The sequence below is a fragment of the Sturnira hondurensis genome, unplaced genomic scaffold (genome assembly GCF_014824575.4).
Source record: "Sturnira hondurensis isolate 20B ecotype Veracruz unplaced genomic scaffold, ASM1482457v3 Scaffold0020237, whole genome shotgun sequence".
NCBI classification, from domain to species: domain Eukaryota; kingdom Metazoa; phylum Chordata; class Mammalia; order Chiroptera; family Phyllostomidae; genus Sturnira; species Sturnira hondurensis.
The window spans coordinates 3,048,615-3,075,194 of record NW_028092868.1 but is presented as its reverse complement, the minus strand read 5'-3'; the positions used below and the strand labels follow the sequence as shown (position 1 = coordinate 3,075,194).

The following is a 26,580-nucleotide window of genomic DNA, read 5'->3' as shown; positions in this document are numbered from 1 at the left end:
CGCGGTATCCTAGCAACCGCCGGGCATCCGGGCGATGTGGGGGCGCAGAGCTGACCAGTGGACGGCTTAGGTCTGCGGGAGGACGGGTTCGGGGACCTGAGTGAAGGTTCTACACCTGGCCTTCAGTAGGGGTCAGGACGCAAGCACCTAGGCCAAGGGGGAGCAAAGCCGGGCCGGCCCGAGGCCCCCAGGACCTCCATTTCCCAATGCCGGAGGTAGGAGGCGTCGTACCTCCGGCGCGCCGGGTAGCCCAAGAGTGGGTGGAGGCCACCTGTATTCCTGGAGCTCTGATCTGCACAACCCTGGGGGCTCGGCCTATATCCCACTACCCTAGTCTCACTGATTAAGAGTTGAGGCTCTTGAACCAGACGAGGCTCTAAATCTGGTCGTTTCATAAAGCCTATTAGGTGTGTGACCTCGAACAAATTTAACCTCAACTTTTACTATTTATAAAATAGACTAGTACCTAAGGTTAAGTGCATGAACCATGAGGCCAGACTGCCTAGTTCAAATTCCACCTCTACCAGTTATGTGACTTTGGACAGGGTACTTAATGTTGCTGTCCCTCAATTTCCTCATCTGTAAAAAGCAAATGATAATTATCTACCTTATGGAGTTGTTTGAAGACTAAATGATATGTGAAGTGCCTGGCAAAATAGCTGATGCATAGCCCTCGATAAGTGCCAGGCAGAATTATTATTGTTGTTGTTATTATTATTATTATTACTTTTAATATTACCCTGGTCCTCACATCCCACACTTGGGACTGTGAAGGCAGGACTAATAGAAATTCACAAATTCCTAAGCCTTGGCACCAAGCTGCTGTCCTTGACATCTCTTTGACCGGGCGGGCATGGATAAATTGGAAAGGAGTAGATATCCAAAGAAGATGGAATATCCTGGGTGGTGTTTGAAATAGGCCTCTCCAGGATAAAAGATCCATTTTGCAACCTGCCTCCCCACTGCCTCCCTTACACAGGGTTGGGATGATCTTCCTACAGATTCCCTTGGTTCTGACCCTGTCTTAGCCCCCCTGGTTCTGACAGTCATCTAGATTTGGGCCCACACATCTGCCATGAGTGGGCTCAGTGCTAGAGGCTGAGGATTCAAGATGGACAAGACACCCCCAACCTCTGGGGAGTTTAGTAGAGCACTGCTTCTTAATCTTTTTTTTAAAGATTTTATTTATTTATCTTTTAGAGGGGAAGGGAAGGAGAGAGGGAGAGAAATATCAATGTATGGTTGCCTCTCCTGTGTCCCCTGCTGGGAACTGGCCTGCAACCCAGACATGTGCCCTGACTCGGAATTGAACCACGATACTTTGGTTCGCAGGCCTGCACTCAATCCACTGAGCTACACCAGCCAGGGCTGCTTCTTAATCTTGAACGTGCTTGTGATCACCTGGAATCTGGTTAAAATACAAATTCTGGTTCTGTAAGTCTGAGGTAGGACCTGAGACTCTGCAGTTCTAACAAGCTCCCAGGTGACGCTGATAAAACTGGTTCAAGATGTAGAGGATTTTACAAACTAGTAGAGTAGCCGGAGACAGAACCAGGCTAGCTAACTGCTTGGCAGCTTGAGGTGGTCTCCGCCCCTTTTTGCTCACTGAGGTTTCCTCCCAGGAATCCGCCACGTGACAGTTGGACCGCCGTCTAAGCGCCATGGCTCCCAAAAAGCCGCTCTGTCTTCCCTCCTTGCTGCTGCTGTCCGTGACGCTACTGCTGCCCCAGGTAAGATGAGAGGATTGAACTAGTTTGCGGTGAGGCGTAGGAGAGAAAGCGAAAAATAACAAAACACTGAGCAGAGCAGCGGCCGGCACCCCAACCCCCACCTGTCCCACCGCCGCACCCCACTCCCTCCAGACCTCTACTGTGCACTGTCTCTCCCTTTGCAGGCAGACAGTCGGTCGTTCGTAGTGGATTGGGATCATGATAGATTCCTCCTGGATGGGGCCCCGTTCCGCTACGTGTCTGGCAGCCTTCACTACTTTCGGGTACCTCGGGTGCTTTGGGCAGACCGGCTTTTCAAAATGAAAATGAGCGGCCTCAACACCATACAGTTGTAAGAAGAGCTCAGGAGAGGGGTGGAATTTACTCTTCCTACCACCCTCTTAAAAAGGGGGTTGGGACAGGAACACTGGCTGGGTATGATGAGGGGTAGAGTTCCAGGATTTCCAGGCAGAGGGTGGGGAAGGGTGGGCCGGTACCTCCTTCCCACAGCTTTTTCCTGGAGATTTCCTGCAAGGCCAGGAGCCCTTATGCCTCCCCGGCATCTCCCCATGCCCGCCTTGGGCCCTGTTAACCTCTTCCTTTCTCAGTTATGTGCCCTGGAACTACCATGAGCCAGAGCCTGGGGTCTATAACTTTAATGGCAGCCGGGATCTCCTTGCATTTCTGAATGAGGCATCTTTAGCGAACCTGTTGGTCATACTGAGACCAGGACCTTACATCTGTGCGGAGTGGGAGATGGTGAGTTAGTCGGAGAAGGGATAGAACCAAAGCCATCCAGATGGGGTCCCTGGGCTAGTGCCTTCTGCCCATCCTCTAGGGCCACTTTCAGTACAATATTTAACTTCTCAGACAACAAAACCCACAAGCTGCTTTGTTGTCTTTATGTTTGTCTCAGGGGGGTCTCCCATCCTGGCTGCTTCGTAAACCTAACATTCGTCTGAGGACCTCAGATCCAGGTAAGTCGAGACAGAAAAATTTAACACATAACCAGAGTCTGGTTCGAGGCTGGTGTGACTCACTGGATTGAGCACCCACCCACCTGTGAGCTGAATGAAAGAAAGGTTGCTGCTTCCATTCCTAGTTGGGGCACATGCCAGGATTGCAGTCAGTCCAGGTCTCCACTTGGGGGCGAGAGACAACCGATTGATATATCTCTTGCATTGATGTTTCTTTCCCTTTCCTCCCTTCCCCTCTCTCTAAAAATAAATAATTAAAAAAATTGTAACACAGAAAGAAGCAGACAACAATGACAAATGGGTCACTTGGGTGCCCCAAACACAAGAGACTGTCCTCAAACTGGAGATCACATCGCTTCTTTCATACCCAGCAGAATGCTAGAAACTGAGCAACCAGACAGACCCAGCCCCTGTGCAGCGGGACTTCTAGTTTAGTGGAAGAAACAGATTTTTAAAGGAACTCAAACCTGTAATATTGCAAGTTTTAGAAATACCACACAAGAAAATAGATAAGGAGTTGAGATAGTGAATAATACAGAGGGCCTCTTTTAGGTAAAGAGGCCAGGAGATACTTCCCTGAAAAGATGACATTCTGTTGACCAGAGACAAGGAAAAGCTCTGGTCGTATGAAGAGTGGGGAGAACAACCAGATAGAGGGGACAGGATGTTCTGAGGCCCAGAGATGGGAAAGAACAGGGCATGGTTGAGGCCAGCATGGCTTGAGCAGAGTGGTAAGGAAGAGAGTGGTATGGTGTGAAAGCAGAGATAGATGGTGATTGTTGGTGCAGGATCTTGTAGGCCATTGTAAGGAGTTTGCATTTTATTCTCAGCATAGTGGAGTCATTGGAAGTGTGTAACCAGAGATGTGACATGATTGGATTTGTTTTCACGTGACCTCAGCCTGGGTGTGGAGGGTGGATTGAGGGAGGGGGAGTAAGAGTGATGGTGAAGAAACCAACTCGGAGACTGTGCCTATAGTTGAGGAGACAGTGGCTCCCACACTAGGGTGGCGGCGGCGGCGGAAATGGGGAGGAGAGAGCAGAACTGGGATATAGATTGGAGATAACATCACCGGGACTTCTTGATTTGAACGGGAAGGGTGGGGATGGGGAGAGTGTTAGTAGGGTCTGGAGAGAAAGGAACGCAGTTTCTGGCCAGTCACGATGGCGCTGCTATTTACTGACTGGGAGGGGATAGAGAGGACAAGGAGCGGCAAAGGAACAACTTTGGGGGGGAGAAAATAGTTCAGTTTTTATCATTTCCAACTCAAGTGAGGTTATTAAAGTAAGTAATAGGCTATGTGAGTGTGGATCTTAGGCGGAGGTCTGCGTTAAATTTTGGAATAAGTGCCAGCTAAAGATGGCACTTAAATTTATGGGTGCTGAGCCATCACCTGGGGAAAGAGTGTAGAGAAGGAAAAGATGAACTTAGAATTAAACTCTGAGGTGCCTAATAGTTCAGGAAGTTTGGATTTTGTTTCAGGTGCAGATGGGAAGTCATTAGAGCAAGGGATTAATTTTGTCTTTAGAAAGATCTCTCCAGTACCACTTTGTATCTGCTGAGGACTCTCCAGGGGCTGTACTACTTTTCAGGGCACTGGAGAGCTTTATGCTCCTTAAGGCATTTCCCAAACTCAACTGACTGTGAAATACACTTAAAAAGAGAAAGTAGTGAAAAAACAGCAACATGCAATCTGTTTTTCTCAAGAAAACCAGTGACCTTTTTATTGTTAACTCCATGGTGATTTCTCAGGCCTCATCCTCCTCGGCCAGTCAGCAGCACTCAGCACAGCCGATCACTCTCCCCTGAAATACGTTTCCCTCTCAGCTTCCACGGTGCCACAGTTCTCGTCTTTGCCTCCCTCCCTACCGTCTTTCTGGCCACTACTCAGTCTTTGCTAAATGCTTGAGTGTTTCAGGACTCAGCACTTGGATGCTTCTCTTTTCTGTGTTCATGGCCTGGATGATCTCATCCATCGCATGCCTTTGAATTCCATCTTATAGCTCATGACTCTGAAGTATGTCATCTCCAGGACCTTCCTTTGGCCTCCAAATACATATATCCAACTGCCTGCTTGACTTCTGCATTCGCAGATCTAAAACTTGTAATGATACAACTAAACTCTTGTTATTGCCTTCCAAACCAGCGATTCCGACAGTTGGAGTCGTTTAACCGAGACAGTTCTGTCTCAGTTAATGGCAAATCTGTTTTCCAACTTATCAGTTGGAAACTGATTCTTATCAGAATTCCAACTTGAACTCTTATTCAGGAATTATGGTATAATTTTTCATGCCTTTCTTTCTCTCACACCCCACATTTAATCCATCAGAAAATTCTGTCAGCTTTACCCTCAAAATATATTGAATTCAACTATTTCTTACCATCTCCACTGCCACCACCGTGGTTCAAACCACGTCTCTCAGATGGATTATTTTAATAGCTTCCTAAATGATTTCCCTTCTTTGCCCTTCCCCCATGTAGTCTATTCTCAATACAGCAACCAGCGGGATCCTGTTAAAATATGTTTAACTGTATATCGGATCATGTCATTCCTCTGCTTAAACGTCTCCAACAGGTTCTCATCTCATTCCAAATATGAACCGTAGATTCCTTCAGATGGTCAACTAGGTCCTACCCGGGTGGCCCAGTCACCTCCCTGACACCTGCTCTTCTCATGGTTCACACTGGCCTCAGTGCTGTTCTTCACACCCACTGGGGCTTCTGGCAGATCGCCTTCGCCAGGAGGCCTTTCCTGGGCCACCCTTTAAAATCTGAGCTCTCCCACTGCACCATTTTACATTGTCCTTCTCTGCTTTACTTTTTCTCCTTGGCATTAACCCACTGTATATTTTACCTCTTCATTTATTATCTGCTCCCCTCACTGGAAAGGAAATTCCGCAAAGGCAAAGATTTTTGTCTATTTTGTTCTATTCAATGTCCCTAACCCTTAGAACAGTGCTTGGTGCTTGGTCACCACCCATAAATATTTGTTGAATGAAATTTAATGTATGCTTGGATTAAAGAAGGCAATAAAACCTGGGTCTCCTTTATACAGAACACACAAAATCTAAAGGAATTAAATATTTTTTATTTTATTTATTTTATTTTTAGGCAGAGGGGAAGGGAGGGAGAAAGAGAGGGAGAGAAACATCATTGTGTGGTTGCCTCTTGCGTGCTCCACACCAGGGACCTGGCCCACAACCCAGTCATGTGCCCTGACTGGGAATCAAACCAGTGACCCCGTGGTTCACAGGCCAGCACTCAATCCACTGAGCTACACCAGCCAGGGCTACATCTTTTAAGAATACAAAAATATCCTCCAAAATATCTTTCATCACGTCTGCCTTCGAGAACCTGCGATCTGCGGGCACTGTCCTCAATGATAGGAACCGAGCAAATGAACCTGACAAAGCTCCGGCTCAGTAGCGGGGGAGCAACAGGACCCAGTGATAGAAATACGTGCTTAACTACACTTGGTTATGTGCTTGAAAGAGGAATATGGGGTGACAGGAGAGCGCGTAACGGGGATCTCCCCTAATCTGGGATACTGAAGGCTTTCTTGAGGAAGTGAAATAGAAGGTAAGACCTGAAGACTGAGATGGAGTTGGCTAGGTAGAGGAGGGTGAGGAGAAAGTGTCAGGCAAAGGTAATAACACTCAGGAAGACTATGAGGAGGAATCAACAAAAATCACAATAGCAGCTGAGAATTTAAGGCGTGATAGCTAATACAATGATCATTCAATTGATGACTTAGGTTCCCTGGATTGTCGGGTTACATTGAGGCGCAGGTCAGACATCTTACACTTCTGTGAATTCCTGTGCTACGTCATAGCAATCTCAAGTGGGCACTGATCTCAGTAGCTCCATGCCAACGTGTTTAACGTTTTTCTTACAGTTAAAAAATAAATGTACAAGAAACACTGCTTCAAGTTTGCCTGTGCTCAAACTTTCTAGCCACGCAGATGTATAAGAGCTTCGGGTTGAGAACTGCTTCTCACAAGAGTCACTGCTTCCCACGTTCAGCTGTGGACAGTGGGACGCAGACTTCGCCCAGAGTTCAGGCAGCCCCGAATGAAGCCGCTAGCATCAGTGCTGGGGTGGGCATTGTGGAGGTGGTGGTGCCCTAATGAGCAGAGCACTGCTCCTTCCTTTAGATTTCCTTGCCGCAGTGGACTCCTGGTTCAAGGTCTTGCTGCCCAAGATATATCCATGGCTCTACCACAATGGGGGCAACATCATTAGCATTCAGGTACAAGTAGACAGTTGACCAGGCAAGGGGAAGGAGGTGCCAGGGGTGCCAAACCTTCTCCACCTCACGGCTGAGCTCCGCTCTTCCTTTCTCCTGGCAGGTGGAGAATGAATACGGAAGCTATAGCGCCTGCGACTTCAGCTACATGAGGCACCTGGCTGGGCTCCTGCGTGCACTGCTGGGGGAGAAGATCTTGCTCTTCACCACAGATGGGCCTGAAGGACTCAGATGTGGCTCTCTGGAGGGACTCTATACCACTGTAGATTTTGGCCCAGGTCTCCTGAGCAGGGGTTAGGAGTGGAGTCTGGGGAAGGGGCACCTCTTCCGTGATGTCTTTTTCACCTGTGCCTCCTTTCTGCAGCTGAAAACATGACCCAAATGTTTGCCCTGCAGAGGGTATATGAACCCCACGGGCCATTGGTGAGAAGCCAGAAGGGAGGGCAGTTAAGGCAAGAGTCGGGGTTCGGAATGGGTTGAGTACAGTTCCCCATCTTGCTCATGGCTCCTTTCACTTCCCACTAGGTGAACTCTGAGTACTACACTGGCTGGCTGGATTACTGGGGCCAGAATCACTCCATGCGGTCCGTTAGAGCGGTAACCGAAGGACTAGAGAACATGCTGAAGTTGGGAGCCAGTGTGAACATGTAACTGCAGACACTGGGTCACCATGAATCTGGAACTGGGTGCTGGGGATGAAAGTTGAGATTCCATGGCTCAGCTTGCGCCTTTCCCTCCACCTTCTCCCACTTCAGGTACATGTTTCATGGAGGTACCAACTTTGGATACTGGAATGGTGAGTCCAGATGGTGGGAGGGGTGGAAAGCAGGGACGTAGCAAGGAATTCGAATCTGAAGGCTGGGTGGATTAGGATATCTAGAAGAAAGCTGGATATGGCCACAGCTGCCCCCCTCTGATGGCGACAGGTGCTGATGAGAAGGGACGCTTCCTTCCGATTACTACCAGCTATGACTATGATGCACCCATATCTGAAGCAGGGGACGCCACACCTAAGCTTTTTGCTCTTCGAAATGTCATCAGCCAGGTGCCCTACCACTTCATTAAGCCCTAAAGGCTTTTATTAATTTGGGGGAAGAGAGCGCCTAAATTGTTCATAAAGGGTTCCCAGGAATCACTTGTGGTTGTCTGGCCACAGAGCCCTGTGAGCACCCCACAGAAGCATTTCTCACTTGCCCAAATGGGACTCCCTGGGAAGATACACACCAGTATGTGCAAAATTACAGGATCTTTGTGGCCCCTGAAGCCCTTCCCTGCACTCCAGGTTAAGAACCTGTGCTAGGGTCTTGAAATAGGAGTTGTATGGTTTTTCTATGACTTCTGAATTTGGGCTCAGTTTCAGGAAATTCCCTTGGGACCTTTACCTCCCCCCAGCCGTAAGATGATGCTTGGACCTTTGACCCTGTACCTGGTAAGCTCCTCTCCATCTCTTGATTCTGTCCAATTCTCTAAGTAGCCCTTTATCCTGTCTGCTCCCTATTCTGAAACCTTCCTTTTATTCTGATACTGCCCCCTTATTCTTTTTTTTTGCCGTCCCCTTATTCTAATAGGATGGATATTTGCTGGATTTTCTGCACCTCCTATGCCCCCAAGGGCCCATCCATGCAGTTTTGCCAATGACCTTTGAGGCTGTCAAGCAGGTAAGGCATAATTCCACATCTGGTAGGTAAGGCAACTTTCCTCAACAGCTATAGCCAAAGGTTCCCCGAGTTCCACGTCTTCCCCACGGTATAATTTTCATCAGTTTATCTTAAGTTGTCATCTTCCACACCCAGGACCTTGGCTTCATGTTGTACCGGACCTATCTAAGCCACACTGTTCTTGAGCCAACACAATTCTGGGTGCCGAACAATGGAGTCCATGACCGTGCCTACGTGATGGTGGATGGGGTATGCACCTAATTCCAGGCTACCTGTGAGGCCCACTTTCCTTTTCTCCCAAGCACCTTTAAGCCTGAAGTTCCCCTGTCTACCTTTTCCCACTGCCTGCCCACATTTGCAGGGGGTCCAGGGATAAGCTGAGACAAGAGTTGACTGAGGGTGAGTTCCAGAACGGATGGGTAATTGACAGATGGGCTACATTCTCTTTGCCCTCCAAACAAGTGTGCTAATGTGGCTTCCTATTTGGTGGCTGGGAGCTAGATGCTGAGCCCTTCCCCTCATAGATCTCTTTATCTACAGGTGTTTCAGGGTGTTCTGGAACGAAACACAAAGCACAAACTATTTTTGATGGGGAAGATGGGGGCCAAGCTGGATGTCTTGCTGGAGAACATGGGGAGACTCAGTTTCGGGTCTAACCACAGTGACTTCAAGGTGAGCTAGCTTTGTCCATCCCTTCTCCCCCATATCCTTATGACCACACTCCCTTGGAAAGAGAGGGGCCTGATGGAAGATAAAAGGAAGAGCCACATCCTTACATCCTTAGCAAAGTGTAGTGTCTTGTAGGGGTGTGGACATGGCTACTAGTCGCCTCTCAGGGCTTGATTAGGGAACCTTTCGCCTTAGAGGTTACTGAGTGCTGAATTTTCATTTGCCTTCTTCACAGGGCCTATTAGAGCCACCAGTTCTGGGGCAAATGATCCTTACCCAGTGGCTGATGTTCCCTCTGAAAATCGATAAACTTGTAAAGTGGTGGTTTCCCCTCCAATTGCCAAAAAGCTTGCATCCTCAAGTTCCCTCCGGCCCCACCTTCTACTCTACAACATTTCAAGTTTTAGACTCAGGTGGAGACACATTTCTCTTTCTACCTGGATGGACCAAGGTATTGCCATTGGGGGGTGGGGGGGCAGGTCAGGGTCGGGGGTGGTAAGTCAGGGAAATCATGGAAGGGGTATCAGAAATTATTCCTCAGATTATAAACCCAAAAGGGGGGTGATTCTACCACTTTGAGAACTGCCTGTTTATTTCCCTCTCTCCTCCCTCCCCGCAGGGCCAAGTCTGGATCAATGGGTTTAACTTGGGCCGGTACTGGACAAAGAGGGGGCCACAACAGACCCTCTATGTGCCAAGACCCCTGCTGTTTCCTAAAGGAGCGCTCAACAAAATCACATTGCTGGAGCTAGAAAACGTGCCTCCCCAACCCCAAATCCAGTTCCTGGATAGTCCTATCCTCAATAGCACCTTGCATAGGACGTATGTCTATTCCCTCTCAGATGACACACAAAGTGCCCCCGAACCAATGGAGTTAAGTGGGCACTGAAAGAAAGGTAACCCTGCACCTGGGACATGGATTCCTTGGCACTGGCCACAGTGCCCACAAAGAATCAAAGGCCACAAGAACTGAACAAGTGCAGTTCCCTTACCAAAAACTTTATTGTAATTAAAGTTCCAGAGACAGTACCAGCTCCACACACCTACGTGGCCATCTTTGCCCTGGTTCCTGAGTGTCTCTCACCCTAATCTTCCAAATACTCTGGTTTCTCAGGGAAGAGGAAACCTAGGACCAGTGTGAATGTGCCCTCTCAGGGTCTAGAGCTGACCCCAGGTGGAGCCATGAGAGGTCAGGAAGAGGGCTTCCCGGCCTGGCGGCAGCGATGATCCTGCAGGCAGCGTGTGGAGCAGAAGGAGAAGTCAAGGTAGTGAAAGGGAATGAGGCCTTGGAGGGATGTCCCACAGCTGCAGCAGCGTCTGAACAGAGGAAGAAAAACGGGTGGACAGGTACCCCAGGAACTTTCCAGTCCAAGTTCTCTGTCCCTCTTGCCATTTCTGTTTTCACTCCAAAGGTTCAAAGAACTTCCGAAATCCCCTCAACAACCTCTCTATGGAGGCACTCATTCAACTCGCCCCAACATTATGGTCCACCCATCACTCCCGCCTCTCGACATACTGGACATTGGCGATGGCAGAGTCAGAGATCTGGGGGGCAGGGGCTCCCAACTGGGCAGCTAGTCGGCGCTCAGCAGCCAGAGCTCTCTAAGGGGGAAGAGGGGAGAAGTTGCGTTAAGGACAAACCTCCAAGGGTGGACAGAGTCCCCTACAAGTGACAGCTGCACACTGGAAGGAAGTCTCACTGTGGAAGAGAGAACCTCCACCGCACCTTCTCCCTGTCGCTGAGAGAGGCAAATCGCCGCTGCTCTTCCTGCTCCCGCTCCTCCTGCTCCCGCTGCTTCCGCTGCTGCTCCTCCCGTTGTCGCCGGGCTGCCTTCTGCTCCCTTTTCCGCGTAGCCTGCCGTGCCTCCATTTCTGGTGTCAGTGGCCCTGGCACCTGGAGGATTTCCGAGAAAGTATGAGGTAAGGCCTATCCAAACTACCCTTCGTAAAACAGTAAGAAAGTAGAAAAGATTCAGCCAGGATCTATGATGCCTTCCCACTCTGCTGCTGCTTCCTTTCCCAGCTGACCTGAGCCTTGCTGTAATCATAAGCATCTGGATTCTTCTCCATAAACCTTCGGAACTCATTCCGTGTTGATTTGTCAGCTGCAACGGTATATGGTGGCCGGGTCCGGGAGTCCCTAGGTGTGAAAACACCCCAAACGGGTTCAGCTTGCCTCGTGCATCTGCCAACACCCCATAACAAGACCAAGGAAAATATTGTCAAGTAGCCAACACCAACATTAGCCCTCAGATCATCTTCTCTATATGAAGGGCTCAGCGTGGGGACCCGTACTTACTGAACGGTGGGGTCAGCACCTGCCTCCAGCAGCAGGCGAACCACTGAACCTCTCCCAGCTGCGGCTGCTGCATGCAGGAGGGTGAAGCCACTGGAGCCCAAGGGGGCATTGAGCAGAGACAGAACTTCAGGGTCAATGGGGCTAGCAGCTAGCCAGCTTTGCAGCATCCCAACATCTCCAGCTCGGCAAGCAGCGAGAAGCATGTCCCAGAGCTCTGAGTGACCAGGGACCTTGGCCTCATCCGGGGAAGGCTCCAAAGGGACTACATGTGCCTTGGCTGGCTGTAAGAAGACCTCTTCTCGAGGTTGCTGGGGGAGAGTCATATTTGCCCCAGTCTCCAGATCTCGGCTTTTCTCCCTCTTATTCCTTTTTCTCCTCCTTCGCTTGGGCAATATTTCATACTCACGGAGATCCAGGGTCCCAACTGTCGACTCTACTAGCTCCAGCTCTACCTGGAAACCATCTTCTCCTTCTGACCCCGAACCTAGGGAAAAACTTGACATGTCACATCCATCTGAAGAAAAAGCAGAGGGTGGAAGGGTAGGGGCTGCCCCAGATGCATAAGAATGTACATAAAGAGATAATACCGATCACCTTGAAATAAAATTATTTGTATTGTCAGCCAAGATAAAGTAGTACATCAAGACCTAAATCCATTAGTGTCACATGAAATGAGGGTCTCAGCCCAAATGAGGGCAAGTCCAGAAGGAGCCAGGCTAGGCAGTGACAAAAGTCCCTACACTCGCCCATGAGCAGCCTTGGGGTGGTGCACACAGAGGAAAGCACAGGAGCAGTGACAGCTTTGCAGGCCAAGAGCGCAGCCAGGGAAGCACTGCTTGGTATCCAATGAGGCCTACAATCCAAGGGCTAGAAGATCAACTTCATGTTAAGACTTTTCTGAGTACTAGTAATATATCGAGGAACAAAATCAGTAACAGGAGATTTGGAAAGGTCACTAAACACGTCTCAGTAATATGTCTCACTGTTCTACCCTATACCCCATACTATAATCAGACCCGCGTGAATATTGGGAAAGGCTCATCTGTGAACGGGAAAGTGAGAGCAAGGGATTTGCTATTGCATTTCCAGGACAGACACCCAGATAGAGACTTGAGAGTTGACAGATGGTGTTCAAACCCTGTTGGGGAGAGTCCTCGTTCTGCCCTAGTGTCTCATTTTCGTCGCTGGGGACCTTGTGTTCTTCCTTGATAGCCTTCTTCCTCTCTCTCATTGTCTTCCAGTGTGTCTGAGGTGAGTCCAACCTGACTGTCTCCCGGGGGTCTTCTCCTGCCATAAAACAAAAGATGTTGCTCCAGTTTAGCTGAGGAGAAGCCAGCCCAGGTCTTTCTCAATGAAGATGTGATTGGGCTGCAGTTCGAGAGCTAGGAAGTCATCTGGATGCAGAAATGAGAGCCCGAGGTTTGGGTTAGAAGGTACAGGAAGGTCTAGGGAGTCTGGGGGTCAGGATCAAAGGCTCACCGTGGATGTGCAAGGTGGTCAGCTTATGGAGTACACGCTGTAGTTCTTTGAAGGTGGGTCTGCGGGTAGCGAGGGGGATATCCCAAAGCCGGGGATCCCCCCGTTGCAGGGGTGCCCCTTGGCCTCCGAAGAACAAGGACCGGCCAGAGCGGGGGGCACGCAGCAATATTGTCCCAGCCTCCCCCAGCGCCTTAGCCCAGCCTGGCTCTGCCAGCAGGTCACGAACGTCCTAGAGAACAGAGTAACTCAGTCCTGTATTTTTTCACTTGTTATTTTTAAATCTCCAACCAAAAAATGGCCCCATGTATAGGAAGTAAAAGGTAGAAATTAACACAGAAAGGAGGAGGAAAGGACCAAGATTCCTGGGGATCCATCCTACTCTACCTTTGTCTACCCAGAAATAACAAAGACTGGGAGTTACAAGGTTCAACCTTTTTATTGTAACATTTAATGAATTGAAAATGTGCATTAGTGGACCACCAGATCTTAGATGCCTAACTTACCTTATATAGTGTGGCTTCATTGTAGCGCCTCAGGTTGGCTCCAGCAGAGCGGCAGGCCCCACCCCGGGCGTCACGAAGTCCTTGGGCTGTGCCACGCTTGGCCCGAACCGTGTAGCGGTGAAAGGTCTTGTGTGCCACCACTTCTCTTCTGCAGACAACAAAGACTCAGTATTGGAAACCTGGTACTCCCAGAAGAACAGCATCACTCCATCCATAACCCCACCCAGCACCCTCTCACCCTTGGTAAATGGCACCAGCGAAGTGCCCAGCCGCAGCCATGAGCACCACGCAGTGTCTGGGACGCCCACTTCGCAGGTTCTGTAGCAGCAGTTCTGGCTCCTCCGGGGGCACCTGACAACAGAAGAGCAGGACAAACATCTGTTACAGCAACTGGCAGTAAGAAACCAAGCACCAGTGCTAACTGTTTCAAAAACAACATCTCTTTTAATACAACCACCCTGCGGCTTGTCTCTACTTTACAAATAAGGAGGCTTGTAGATGTAGTCAAGATCAAGTGGTAGAACCATAATCTAAACCCAGCTTGGTCTGTTCCCAAACTTATTTCCATTACACTTGACCCTTCCAAGATTCAGGCCGCTCAATCCAAGACTGTGATGTCAAGCACAACACTCACACCCAACAGGAAGGAGGGGAAGTGAGAAATGGACCAAGCTAAGCAAAACTCTAGGCTGAGTGTACCAAAAGCTGGAATTAACCATACAACCTGTGCTGCCACTTGCCTGGCGAGGGCCTAGGACACAGCGATAGGTGTAAAGAAACTGGCCCTGGGCATTTTGGAAAAGAACCCGATGGGAGCGGAAGCCTCGGGATCGATCAGGCTTCTCCTCATGTAGTATCTGCAAGTCCTCCTCACTGGCTGAGTCTGAGTCTTCTGATCCTGAGATGCTGGAAAGATCTCCTGAAACATAAGACATCCAAGTTCGGTGCTCCAACTTTCAACTTTCCACAGCTCCTAAACAGGGTCTTCTTCCACCCCCATGTCCTATTCCCACAGAGGTCTCCCACCAGCCATCACCTGCGGAGCTCTGCTTTTCAAAGTCCAGGGCAGACAGAAGAGGCCTGTTCTTGAGACGCTGCTTTAGGTTAAACCGATGCCAGTCAAGCTTATAATGTTCCCTCTGGTAGGAATCAATGAGGGAAGCAGAATATGAAAATATGCCCCAGCCTAGCCTTTTATGCTACCCAAGACCAGTAACAGAACACCAGGAAGTACGACGAGGTAACACCAATTGCCTTATTCAAAACATGGACCTTTAGCCCCAGCCAGGTGGCTCAGTTGGTTGGAGCATTGTTCCACTGTGAGTTCGATTCCTGGTCAGGGCACCTACCTAGGCTGAGAGTTCCATACCCAGCTGAGGCACGTACAGGAGGCAACCACTCGATGTTTCTCTCTCTCTCTCCCTTCCTCTCTCTCCAAAATCAATAAACCTATCCTTGGGGTGAGGACCTTTTGAAAAAGTGGATCTTTATTCATTAAAGATGTATCAAATACCTACCTCTCCCTACCCACCATTTTACTTGTTTCCACCCTTTAGTTCTGTACCTGGCAGCTTTTACCTGTTCCTGGTGGTTCTGGAAGGTCTGGTCACAGGTTGAGCAAAGTAACTTCCCTGAAATATCCAGAGGACCCTGGAGTGGTTTTCTTTCTGGGCTTGGTCTCTCCTCTGAACCTAAATAAGGGAAGGGTAATTACAGGTGGAAAGGGAGCCCAAATATATAAGTGTCTAATATATAAAGCAAAGGAGAATATAAAATGAAGAGATGGCATATCCTTGCCTTCAAGGAATTTACAGTCTAGTAATCATGACATAAATGGTACTAAAATCACTTTATACAATAAATATGTTTCTGAAAAAATATGTGCAACATGACTATAAGTCAAGCATTGTATTTAAATTAATCAAAGAGATTTAGATAATCTTGCAGAACATAAATTTTGGTGAGGTTATTTTTTAATTGTGCAAAAATCACTTCCCCCAATGCCATTTTTTTTAGCTTACATTTCCAATTACAGTGTGCAGTTTGTTTTTTAAAAAGGTTAAAAAAAACATAGCCAGAGCCCTGGCTGGCGTAGCTCAGTGGATTGAGCGCGGGCCTGCGAACCAGACGATGGAGGTTCGATTCCCAGTCAGGGCACATGCCTGGGTTGCAAACCAGTTCCTTGCAGGCTAACTACCAGCAGGGGATGCACAAAAGGCAACCATACATTGATGTTTCTCTCCCTCTCTCCTTCCCCTCTAAAAATAAATAAATAAATAAAATCTTTAAAAAAAAAAAACATAGCCAGAGACAAACTGAAATTGTACAAAATCAAATATGTTGTTTCATATTCAGCATGAAGGAATGATTTGATTGGAATCCAGGTAAACTTGGATTATATCTAGGAATTTTGGAAAAATACCTAGGAATTTTGAAGTGTTTTTGCAGGCAGTGGTGTTAATAAGATAAAACATAAGCAATGGCATGAGACTTGTTTGGCGATAATTCAGGGGCCTGTGCTAAAAACAACGTAGAGATTGAGTGAATTTAAGATAATTTTATCCCGTGGAAAGAGATATCAACAAGAGCTCCTAAGCCAGGAATACCAAACAATGTATTCTCTGGAGGAGCAAAATAAACTGCAAAGAGCCATGTTCTTCGTGGGTCCACCCCAAATCTTCCCGGATACCTGGACAGGAAGTCCGCAGAGCCTGGGCCAGAGTCTCCCCCGGAGGGTGTCTCACCAGGCTCAGGCCCTGAAGGACCGGAGCGTCCACGCTGAGATCAAACAGGGAGATCGACATAGGAGCCTGGGCTGCAGCTGGAGCCGGCGACATGGCTGAGCATAAGGAAAAAAACAGACCTCCCCCCGCCTCCCACGGTCTGCACCGCGCCGCAAGGCACCTAAGCCCTCACCCAGGTACGGAAAGATACGTGACCTCAGCCCGCTTTCTCAAACCCCCAGCCTCAGACCACTCAAGAGTGACATGAGGGATCAACCAGCTTTCAAATCGAGTTCAATAGAGATAAAATCACTGAGGTTCCTAGTCGACCGCTCTTCGTTAACCGTGCGATCAGCTCCAGCAAAGACTATTCCGCGTGTATTCCTCCCCGCCCTCAGAGGTTGCACCACAGGTCCCCAGCAGCTGAGCGGCCCCGCAGAAGCCCCAGTTCCAAGCCCGGGTTGCTGCAACAGCAGAGCAATCTCGTCACTACGGAGCAGCGAAGAGGACAAATGGTAGCGCCAACACGTGGGCCCCGCCCCACGTCGAGCTTCCCATTGGTCCTCTGGCGACTCAAGACCCGCCTCGAGCCCTTAGTCCCGCCCCCGAGACCAATAATTGCCCGTTGTGTCTCCACCCCCCGTGCTCATTGGGCTGACTGGCTGCGGTGACAGTGAGTGGCAGACGCCGGGCCTAGCTCTTGGGATCAGGTCGAGTCCAACGGACCGTCGGAGTCCCTGGAATCACCCGGGTCACGATTCCTGAGGTGAAGCGCGAGACTGGTTACTGGTTACCTCAGGGCTCGGGCCGACCTGACCAAGGGTGTCCGCGGAGACCTAAGTGAGCTCGCGGCGGGTAACGGGGATAGGGGCGCCGCGGGCGGGGCGCAGGCGCGCAGCCGGAATGTTTTGATAGCGGGGGCGCGCCGGCGGGGGCGCGCCCGGGCAGTGGGCCCGCGCGCAAGGTTGTCCGCTGTAGGGGACCGAGCCCTTGGCCTGGTGACGGGCGACCCGGGGGCGCCCTGGGCTCGGGTAGAGGCTGCTGGGTGTGGGGGAGCAACCCAGCCCACCTGGGGGGCGGCTGTCGAAGTGGCTTCTTCCTCCAACATCTGCAGCAAGCCTTGAGACCAGGCGGAGCCGGCCGGGGTTCCATGGGCCCTGGGTTCACGTCGCCCCGGTGAGTGGTGAGCTCCGAGGGGTTTGGTCAGCTGCTTTGGACCCGGCTTTCTCGCTAACCCGGGGAATCCCACCGGGGTCAGGCTGGGCCGAGCTCCAGGGCTCCAGGGCTCCAGGACTGGGTGAGTGCCACCTAGACCATGCCTGGCTCCGTGGACTTACGGAACACACGGTTTGCCCTGGACCCGTGCCTTCGCATCCAGGAGCTGTGCCCGCCTGCTGGGCCTTCGGTGCTAGGGAAGCAGGGGAAGGGGTCGACCAGAAGGGGCCTCTTCGGAAGTGACTCTCACCTTGGGTTTTCGGTTTGGGGCTTGGTGGACCCTGTTGGCCTAATTTCTGAGGCGGAGGTGAAGCAGTGGAGAAACAGTTCAGAGGGGCCTTCCCACCCCAGACCTGTACTGACTCAGTCTTCACAGCTTTTCAGTAAGCCTCTCCCTGAGTTGAATGAGTGGCCGTGTGTACTACTAGTACCACCAGAGGAGAAATGCATAACCCTAGATTGGAACGATGCCCCCCTACCCCATGTTTGGCCTCCTCTTAGTTGGGGAGGAGGTGTGGGTGGGTGCCTGGGAAGGTTGGGGTTTTTTCTGTCCCCATTCTTTACTCTGGGGCCTGACACCTCCTCTTCTGGCAGCTGCAGAGCCAGGGCATCAAGGGCTGGAGTGGAGCAGACACTGTCCATGGAGCTGGTAAGGCCATGTGCTTATTTCAAACTTTTGTTTACAAAGTGCTTCCAGACTTCCAGTTTCTTGGGAGACCAGGTTCTCCAGGAAGGCAGGTGGAGGGCTGCTTCTCTCCACCAATAGAAGATGAAACAGCCCCCACCCAAAGGGGTAGAGTCTGGCTTCAGGCCAGTGAGGCCCCAACAGACACTCAGTAAAGGATCTGGGAAAGAATTGCTTCTCAGCTTTTTGGCTAAGATCAAGTGCAAAGGCTCTAGGAATGACTGACCTCATTGGTCAGTTAAGGTCTCCAAAGTCCTGAGCTTGCTGCTCTCCTTTCATTACTCCTCCTCCTCTGTCTTTGAGCCAAGGAGACTGGTAGTGGAGACCAAAGATTCTTTCTCACTCTGGATTTAGTAGGCAGGGCAGCGGACGCGCAGTGCTAGGGGCTGACCCAGTGTCTTTTCTTCCCCGTTCCTGGCAGGTAGATAAGGTGGATAGGGGGCGGTGGTGATGGCGCAGTTTGACACTGAATACCAGCGCCTGGAGGCCTCCTACAGCGATTCACCCCCAGGAGAGGAGGACCCATTGGTGCACGTCCCTGAGGGGAGCAAGTGTGAGTTCTTGGCCATGACAGCCAGAGCTGGGGCACGGGGGAGAGTTGGTGGAGGAACACTGGGGGAACAAGGGGTTCGTGTTCCCTCAGGGCTCTGACATCTCTGCTCTTGTGCACACAGCACCTTGGCACCACATCGAAAACCTTGACCTCTTCTTCTCTCGAATATCCTTTGTGTCTCTGTGTTGGAGCCCTGGGACCTTTAGCCCCTCTCTAAGCCGGGCCCCTGTTGGGAAATTTGGGTGGGTTTGACTACAATCCCTGGAAGAGGGATGGAACTCTTGAGGCTAAAAGAAGATGAGGAAGTAATGATCATCGTAAATAGTGATGGCCCACATTTACCAAGAGCTATGTTCCTTTCACTTTGTGGTGTTAATTTATAAGGGAACTCTCCAAGGGTGATCCTCCATTTTGATGGGATTCTAATAACCATAACAATGTCTTTTGACTCTTTCTTTTTTGTCACCTCTGGGTTGAATACTTTACATGCATTATCTTAGACCTAATAATCCTTTGAGGAAAGTGCTATTATTCCAAACACACCACTGCAGACTTGAAGCTTAAAGAGATTAAGTACTTGGCCAAAGTCTTATGGCCATAAAGTCACAGAGCTAGGACTTAACCTAGGTATGTAACACCAAAGTCTGTGCTCTTAATTGCTATCTCTACCAACCACTTTTTCTTAAGAATTACACGTTTATAATCTACACCAGAAGAATGGCTTCACTTGTATGCTCATCGGGGAGATCTTTGAGCTCATGTAAGTATAAAAAGGGGTGGACGATTTGGTGAAGGAATACATCTCAGTCTTTCCTCTCCTTGACCTCAGCCCTGGCCCTACCTGCCAATGCATTTCAGTCCTGGGCTCAATATTCAGCAGACCTTTGTAGTTCAGGGATTGGGAATGGCACCAAAATTTACAACCTCGCCTTTTTTTATCTTCCATATGAGGAAAACTTTCCCAAGTTCTGTCTCTTCCGTGAAGATAACTCAGACTCGATTCTTTCCTCAGAGCTCCAATGTGATGGGCATGGTTCATTCGGAGATGCCACCCACTTGAAAGAAGTGTCTCTGTTCTGCCTTGGCTGCGGCGCCTCAGGCCTGCTGCTGGGCAGAGAGCCTTCTAAGAGGAAGGAGCCCTCTGGCCTTGCCAAAGAGGAAGGGGTTGGGAAACCCTCCCTTCCCTCCCCAATATCCCCCAAGGGTTTCTAAGGACCAAATGAAAAGGAAATCGGATTGGGAATCCAGAGATAACAATCACAAGACTTTCTAAAGAGTCCTATAAACTGTGGCAGAGATTACTGTGAGGTGGGGGAAGCAGATTGATTCTGTAGGGCCTGAGGCTAAGAAGAGAAAAATAGGAGCTTGTTTGTGGAGCTAAACTGTAGAGATAGCCCTCTGGGAGTTCTCCAGCCCTTCCATTTCCCAGAGGCTGTTCTGTAATCCTGTTCTGCTGCTTCGAGACTGCTGTCTTACTTTATTTCACTGGTACCTCTCTGACTCTCGGGCTGTACTCTCTTCCCAACTCCCCAGGCAGTTCCTCTTTGTGGTTGCCTTCACTACCTTTCTGGTCAGCTGTGTGGACTATGACATCCTATTTGCCAACAAGATGGTGAACCACAGTCTACACCCTACCGAGCCCGTCAAGGTCACTCTGCCAGATGCCTTTTTGCCTGCTCAAGTCTGTAGTGCCAGGTAAGGGCCGCCGTTCGGAGGGCATCAGAGCCTGTAGTTCTGCTAGCAGGTGGGGAATGGAGTGGAATGTGAGGCAGTAACACATTCCTTAGAACACAGACTCAGGCTCAGCCTCACTGAATCCTCCAGCAGAGCAGTATGTCTGCCAAGACTCCTTAAGGGCACCTGTTTCCCCTTTCTTTCCTCCACCAGGATTCAGGAAAATGGCTCCCTCATCACCATCCTGGTCATTGCTGGTGTCTTCTGGGTCCACCGGCTTATCAAGTTCATCTATAACATTTGCTGCTACTGGGAGATCCACTCCTTCTATCTGCATGCTTTGCGCATCCCCATGGTGAGACTGGGAAGTTCGGCAGTTAGCACCACGACCTAGGCCATCTCCTGCAGCTTGGGAAGGGTGGGGCATATTCCCAGGCATCAGGCATCTTCAGCCGTCATTGGGAGGTCAGGAAGTGTCTGCTTAAAGGCTCCACTCAGCTAAGCATAGGACACCTGACCCTCATAGCTAATGCAGGGCAAGGGGTCTGGCCAACTACCCCACCTTCCATACCTCATCTCTTCCCCACCCCACAGTCAGCCCTTCCATACTGCACGTGGCAGGAAGTGCAGGCCCGCATTGTGCAGACCCAGAAAGAGCACCAGATCTGCATCCACAAGCGTGAGCTGACAGAGTTGGACATCTACCACCGTATCCTCCGTTTCCAGAACTACATGGTGGCTCTGGTTAACAAATCCCTCCTGCCCCTGCGCTTCCGCCTGCCCGGCCTCGGGGAAGTTGTCTTCTTCACCCGTGGCCTCAAGTACAACTTCGAGCTGATCCTCTTCTGGGGACCTGGTTCTCTCTTTCTCAATGAATGGAGCCTCAAGGCTGAGTACAAGCGTGGGGGGCAACGGCTGGAGCTGGCCCAGCGCCTCAGCAACCGTATCCTGTGGATTGGCATTGCCAACTTCCTGCTGTGTCCCCTCATCCTCATTTGGCAGATCCTCTATGCCTTCTTCAGCTACGCTGAGGTGCTGAAGCGGGAGCCAGGGGCCCTGGGAGCACGCTGCTGGTCACTCTATGGCCGCTGCTACCTCCGCCACTTCAACGAGCTGGAGCATGAGCTGCAGTCCCGCCTGAACCGTGGCTACAAGCCTGCCTCCAAGTACATGAATTGCTTCTTGTCACCTCTGCTGACACTGCTGGCCAAGAATGGTGCCTTCTTTGCTGGTTCCATCCTGGCTGTGCTTATTGCTCTCACCATCTACGACGAAGATGTGTTAGCTGTGGAGCACGTCCTCACCACTGTTACACTCCTGGGGGTCACTGTGACCGTGTGCAGGTGGGCAGGGTAGCAGGTGGGAGCAAGCCAACTAGCATTCCCTGGCAAGGCTGACCTCTAACCATAACCCCGATCCCATAGATCCTTTATCCCGGACCAGCACATGGTGTTCTGCCCCGAGCAGCTGCTCCGCGTGATCCTCGCTCACATCCACTACATGCCTGACCACTGGCAGGGTAATGCCCACCGCTCGCAGACCCGGGACGAGTTTGCCCAGCTCTTCCAGTACAAGGCAGTGAGTGGAGCTGGAGTTAGGGCCTGCTAGAAGCTGGCTGGGAGCTCGGTGGTGAGGGCTGGGGTCGTTCCTGCTGTGGTGACCTTGGTCTTTTCCCTTTCAGGTGTTCATCTTGGAGGAGTTACTGAGCCCCATTGTAACACCCCTCATTCTCATCTTCTGCCTGCGTCCGAGGGCCCTGGAGATTATAGACTTCTTCCGTAATTTCACTGTGGAGGTCGTTGGAGTTGGAGATACCTGCTCCTTCGCCCAGATGGATGTTCGCCAGCATGGGCATCCCCAGGTACCAGGAGAGGAATTCCCCACCCACTGGGGCAGGTGGCCAGAGGTGGTGTTGGCGAACTGCAAAAAGGGACACACATCACAAAAGGGCAGCCCTGTACCAGGGCACACACTGCTTGATAAACAGGAGCCTGGGTTAGATTTTAGCCCTAAACTTGAACCCTTGGCCAAGAAGCTCCCTTGAGAAAAGCACAAACCAGGCAGTTAGCCCAGCATGTGGCCACTCCGGGGGTAGGCACCGGGGCCCCCAGACAGGGTGGAGCAGTGCATTGCTGTCTCTGTCCTCCAGGGGCAAGGCCTCTCCCCAGCAGAAAAAGTACCGAAGGGTTCCCATGAGAGGCCCGTCCTCACTGTAGCCTTCCTTGTGCAGTGGTTATCTGCTGGTCAGACCGAGGCCTCCGTGTACCAACAAGCTGAGGATGGGAAGACAGAGTTGTCACTCATGCACTTTGCCATCACCAACCCTGGCTGGCAGCCGCCACGTGAGAGCACAGCCTTCCTGGGTTTCCTCAAGGAACAGGTTCAGCGGGACGGAGCAGGCCTTGCCCAAGGGGGTCTTCTTCCTGAAAATGCCCTCTTTACATCCATCCAGTCTTTACAATCTGAGTCTGAGGTATGTTCCTGGGGACTGGGAGTGGATGGGCAGAGTGGACTCCAGTCAAGGACTAGGCATGGGGTGGAAGGGCCCATCCCTGTAGTTTTCCTTCTGTCTGTTCAGTCTGTGCCATTGAGTCCTGATATGCAGAATAGTGGGGGGCCCAGAGGTCTCCCTCCTGCCCTGAGAATTCTACTCACCCCTTTCTTTTATAGCCACTGAGCCTTATTGCAAATGTGGTAGCTGGCTCATCCTGCCGGGGCCCCTCACTGCCTAGAGACCTCCAAGGTTCCAGGCACAGAGCTGAAGTTGCCTCTGCCCTGCGCTCCTTCTCCCCTCTGCAACCTGGTCAGGTTCCCACAGGCCGGGCTGCCAGTACCATGACAGGCTCTGGGTGAGTAGAGGTGGGCCAAGATGGGAGGGCATGGCAGTACAGCACCCAGCAACTCGTGTGGGTCTCAGAAATGTTGTTGACTGCTGTATGTCTTTGGTGGGAGGGACAGGGTAGATGCCAGGACAGCCAGCTCCGGGAGCAGCGTGTGGGAAGGACAGCTGCAGAGCCTGGTGCTATCAGAATACGCATCCACTGAGATGAGCCTGCACGCCCTCTATATGCACCAGGTGAGTGGGCAGCAAGGGGTGGGGCCATAGAACCAAGGTGGCAGTTGGAAAATAGAATAGAGCAGCTGTCCCCAACCTTTTTGGCACCAGGGACCGGTTTCATGGAAGACAATTTTTCCACAGATGGGGGTGGAGGAGTGGTAGACAGGAGGCAGAGCTCAGGTGGTGATGCAGGCGAAGCTTCGCTTGCTCACCTGTTGCACGCCATTCACTTCCTGCTGTGTGGCCCAGTTCTTAACAGGTCACAGAAGGTACCAGTCCACAGCCCCTGGGGTTGGGGATCCCTGGAATAGTGGACAGAGCTGGGTCCTTGTTATGGCGGGGGGAAAATAGAGGGTTTTAGACATAGAGAAGCAAGATGTATATTCAAATCCCTGGTCTGTCATTTACTTGCTCCGTAATTTCCATTCCAACATACAGCTTCTTACTAGCCTTTTAGCCAAGCTTATTCTCATCCAGGGCCTTTACACACTGTGGTTTCCCCTGCAAGGATCCCCTTCCCTGAAATACCATCTGATTCCCTCCATATTTGGGTTTCTGCACTTACCTTTTCCATGAAACCATCTCTGGCCACCTTAAGTAAAAGCCCCCATTGTTTACACTTCTGAATATCCCTGCTATATTTTCCTCCATAGTATTTAGCGCCATCTGACATATTGTATTTTTTTCTTATTTATTTGTTTATTGTCTCTCCTTTCCCCTCCCTTCCTCCTCAATGTATTGGCCCCACAAGGCCTGGGATCTTTGTCTGTTTTTCCCTGCTATATACCGAGCACCTAAAAGAGTGCACAGCACTTAGATGTGCAGTTTGTTCTTGAATCAAATAACTACATACAATGAGTACTACTGTGACCTGTGCAAGCAACAGCTCGTTGCAGGGGTCTGCTAAGGAGTTAACCCATGAAACATCATGTACACGTGAGCACTACTGGCACAATAGGTACTCTGGGTCAGTGATGCTTGGTGAGGTGGTATAAGTAGGAAGTGGCTGGTCCGTGGTGGGAAGCAGCTGTTTCAGACAGATATATTTTTATTCCCAAATAATGAACACCCCACTTCTCAGCTCCATAAGCAGCAGGCTCAGGCTGAACCGGAGCGGCATGTGTGGCACCGCCGGGAAAGTGATGAGAGTGGGGAGAGTGCCCCTGAAGAGGGGGCAGAGGGTGCCCGAGCCCCCCAACCTATCCCCCGCTCTGCCAGCTATCCCTGTGCTGCACCCCGGCCTGGAGCACCTGAGACCACTGCCCTGCAAGGGGGCTTCCAGAAACGCTATGGGGGCATCACAGGTATCCAGTGGGCATACAGGAGGACACAACCTTCAGGGAAGGGTGGTTCTTTGGGGGCCTCTCAGGAAAGAAAGACGTCAGAGGAACCAGGCCAAGGAGAGTAACTCCTCCCTGCCATCACCCGGGGCAGCCCCAGAACCCTTCTCCTCCTTCCTGTTTGTATTCATTCTAAGAGTATGTTCATTTGTGTCTCTAGATCCTGGCACAGTGCCCAGGGCTCCCTCTCACCTCTCCCGGCTGCCACTTGGAGGGTGGGCTGAAGATGGACAGTCAGTATCAAGGCACCCAGAGCCGGTGCCAGAGGAGGGCTCAGAGGATGAGCTTCCCCCTCAGGTGCACAAGGTAAGGGCTCCAGGGCCTGGTAACAAATGCCAGAAAATGCCAGAAGTAGGAACTTTCAGGCTGAGGTCAAAGCTTCTCACGTAGAGGAAGGTGGGCCTCTCAAGCACAGATAATGCACCCTCCCTTCCAAAGTATACTCCTCTTTCTTTCCTATCTGCTCTGAAATCCAGGGCTTGATTTTTCCTTCACTTACCTCCCCAAGAATCAAGGTTTCCTTTTCCTTTATCTCCATGCTTCTGTTGGGGAAACTGCCGAAGACTGTCCCTACTACCAACCCTTTTCTCTCCACAGGTATAGACAAGGCTGACAAGGGTCCCTGTGCCCCAGGATGGAGGCTTCTGTTGCCCTGCCATCCCCTCCGCCTGCCATGGAGGGCTTCTCTGAGTGTTGCCTGGCTCCACGCGTGTGGTGTTTGTATGTCCGTGCCTGGCCAAGGGAGGTGCCAACACTGGGCTTACCACAGCCCTAGGAGAGAAGCTGGGGGCCTAGGAACCAGGGCACAAAGGACGCAAGCTCATCCCCAGGAACCCCCATGGCTCAGAGTGTGGTGCTAGAAACTGGTCCCCAGCCCCAGTACTGCCACCTTTGCATCCAACCCTGCAAATCTCCAGAGGACTGCCCACCACAGAAGCTGCCAAGCAGGGAGAACCTGTGCCAACTGTGGAATGGGGGGGTTGGGCCTGGACCCCCAACCTCTGTGGCCTCCCTCTCCTGGCCCAGAACAGATGAGCAGCTCAGGCTGTGGCCCTTACCTCACCCCCAGTTCTCTCCCAGTGCTGCAGCCTGCTCACCCCTCTCCTTCCTGCACATCATTGGCATGTGTGCTGCTAGCTCTGGTTCTGTTCCCTTGTTCCCCTTCTGTTCAGCTTTTGATTTGTGTTGGCGTAGAGGTCCTAGTTCCCAGCTCCTCTCATGCTACCTTTTGACACTAAGAGGGAAGTTTTCTAAATTGCAGGAGTAGGACAAATTTTTTTGCTGCCCTGTCCAATTTTTCGGATGGGGCTCTGTGTGAGCCTCATGGCTCTGGGAGACTGAGGCCTTCCTGTGCCCCATTACTGCTTATTGTACCCCCACCCCCACCTACACAGGGGACAGGGTTGGAGTGTGCCCTGGTCTGTCTACCTCCCAGCAAGAGCTGTGGCCTGCCTCTGGCTGTCCCCTAGAGGTGGACGAAGGGGCGACAGGATGGCCTCACCCTAGGCTTTGGGCTGCCGTATTGCATGCTGGGACTCAGCTCTTACCCTCCGCCCCACCCTTCACTGAGCTCTGGTCTGCTGCGGGTGAACGGTGAATTGCCCTTCCTGAGCTCACAGCTTCCTGAACTCACAGCGGAAAACGGTCGGGACCGTGTACAGCTTGATAACCCTTAATAAAGAAGGGAATTTGACCAGGTTGTGGCTCTGTTGTTTCGCGCAGCTATAATACTGGGAACCAGAAGAAGGAAGTGCCTGTGATCCCTTTAAGTGGCTTGGGACCAGGACGGGCC

The 26,580-nt window shown here is 51.0% G+C and overlaps 3 protein-coding genes across 12 annotated transcripts; 2 read left to right on the top strand and 1 right to left on the bottom strand.

The window, feature by feature from the left end:
* Positions 1-8: 8 nt before the first annotated feature.
* On the top strand, positions 9-12,069 carry GLB1L (galactosidase beta 1 like). 4 transcript variants are annotated; one of them, XM_037029367.1, is made up of 17 exons: positions 9-215; positions 1,623-1,730; positions 1,895-2,061; positions 2,318-2,468; positions 2,626-2,686; positions 6,841-6,935; positions 7,036-7,210; positions 7,297-7,355; positions 7,458-7,579; positions 7,688-7,728; positions 7,859-7,977; positions 8,287-8,361; positions 8,501-8,590; positions 8,726-8,839; positions 9,131-9,262; positions 9,495-9,710; positions 9,879-12,069. In XM_037029367.1, exons 2-17 carry the CDS (start codon positions 1,662-1,664, stop codon positions 10,146-10,148), a joined length of 1,956 nt encoding a protein of 651 aa, XP_036885262.1. In that variant the 5' UTR covers positions 9-215; positions 1,623-1,661; the 3' UTR covers positions 10,149-12,069. The 4 variants fall into 4 exon arrangements, with proteins under 4 accessions (XP_036885262.1, XP_036885260.1, XP_036885264.1 ...); XM_037029365.1 differs by having other exon boundaries at positions 1,611-1,730; XM_037029368.1 differs by lacking the exon at positions 9-215 and having other exon boundaries at positions 1,640-1,730; positions 1,895-1,993.
* Positions 10,243-20,513, bottom strand: ANKZF1 (ankyrin repeat and zinc finger peptidyl tRNA hydrolase 1). 3 transcript variants are annotated; one of them, XM_037029362.1, is made up of 13 exons: positions 16,230-16,767; positions 15,119-15,231; positions 14,577-14,679; positions 14,281-14,459; positions 13,779-13,891; positions 13,541-13,688; positions 13,038-13,266; positions 12,696-12,845; positions 11,559-12,042; positions 11,288-11,399; positions 10,986-11,153; positions 10,776-10,861; positions 10,243-10,576 (listed from the first exon to the last, which is right to left on the bottom strand). In XM_037029362.1, exons 1-13 carry the CDS (start codon positions 16,375-16,377, stop codon positions 10,450-10,452), a joined length of 2,160 nt encoding a protein of 719 aa, XP_036885257.1. In that variant the 5' UTR covers positions 16,378-16,767; the 3' UTR covers positions 10,243-10,449. The 3 variants fall into 3 exon arrangements, with proteins under 3 accessions (XP_036885257.1, XP_036885258.1, XP_036885259.1); XM_037029363.1 differs by lacking the exon at positions 10,776-10,861 and having other exon boundaries at positions 16,230-16,768; XM_037029364.1 differs by lacking the exons at positions 14,577-14,679; positions 15,119-15,231; positions 16,230-16,767 and adding an exon at positions 20,509-20,513 and having other exon boundaries at positions 14,281-14,385.
* On the top strand, positions 16,932-26,485 carry ATG9A (autophagy related 9A). 5 transcript variants are annotated; one of them, XM_037029356.1, is made up of 16 exons: positions 16,932-17,103; positions 18,073-18,127; positions 18,585-18,716; positions 18,838-18,881; positions 19,412-19,476; positions 20,250-20,411; positions 20,604-20,745; positions 20,985-21,733; positions 21,815-21,968; positions 22,072-22,251; positions 22,621-22,863; positions 23,061-23,239; positions 23,349-23,466; positions 24,530-24,752; positions 24,949-25,094; positions 25,386-26,485. In XM_037029356.1, the coding sequence occupies exons 3-16, from the start codon at positions 18,614-18,616 to the stop codon at positions 25,389-25,391; spliced, it is 2,514 nt and encodes an 837-aa protein (XP_036885251.1). In that variant the 5' UTR covers positions 16,932-17,103; positions 18,073-18,127; positions 18,585-18,613; the 3' UTR covers positions 25,392-26,485. The 5 variants fall into 5 exon arrangements, with proteins under 5 accessions (XP_036885251.1, XP_036885253.1, XP_036885252.1 ...); XM_037029358.1 differs by having other exon boundaries at positions 16,937-17,029; XM_037029357.1 differs by lacking the exon at positions 16,932-17,103 and adding an exon at positions 17,188-17,439.
* Positions 26,486-26,580: the final 95 nt, after the last annotated feature.

Bases quoted from the DNA above. Each gene is read 5' to 3' on its own strand.
- ATG9A (XM_037029356.1), top strand. From the start codon at position 18,614: ATGGCGCAGTTTGACACTGAATACCAGCGCCTGGAGGCCTCCTACAGC. The intron at 18,717-18,837 runs GTGAGTTCTTGG...TTGTGCACACAG, and splicing joins CGTCCCTGAGGGGAGCAAGT to CACCTTGGCACCACATCGAA. The intron at 19,477-20,249 runs GTAAGTATAAAA...CCAACTCCCCAG, and splicing joins GGGGAGATCTTTGAGCTCAT to GCAGTTCCTCTTTGTGGTTG.
- GLB1L (XM_037029367.1), top strand. From the start codon at position 1,662: ATGGCTCCCAAAAAGCCGCTCTGTCTTCCCTCCTTGCTGCTGCTGTCC. The intron at 2,687-6,840 runs GTAAGTCGAGAC...TCCTTCCTTTAG, and splicing joins TCTGAGGACCTCAGATCCAG to ATTTCCTTGCCGCAGTGGAC. The intron at 7,729-7,858 runs GTGAGTCCAGAT...TGATGGCGACAG, and splicing joins CAACTTTGGATACTGGAATG to GTGCTGATGAGAAGGGACGC.
- ANKZF1 (XM_037029362.1), bottom strand. From the start codon at position 16,377: ATGTCGCCGGCTCCAGCTGCAGCCCAGGCTCCTATGTCGATCTCCCTG. The intron at 12,043-12,695 runs GTTTGAACACCA...GTTTTTCCCTAG, and splicing joins CGAGGACTCTCCCCAACAGG to GTTCGGGGTCAGAAGGAGAA. The intron at 10,577-10,775 runs GTATGTCGAGAG...TCCTCTGTTCAG, and splicing joins TCTGCCATCGCCAATGTCCA to ACGCTGCTGCAGCTGTGGGA.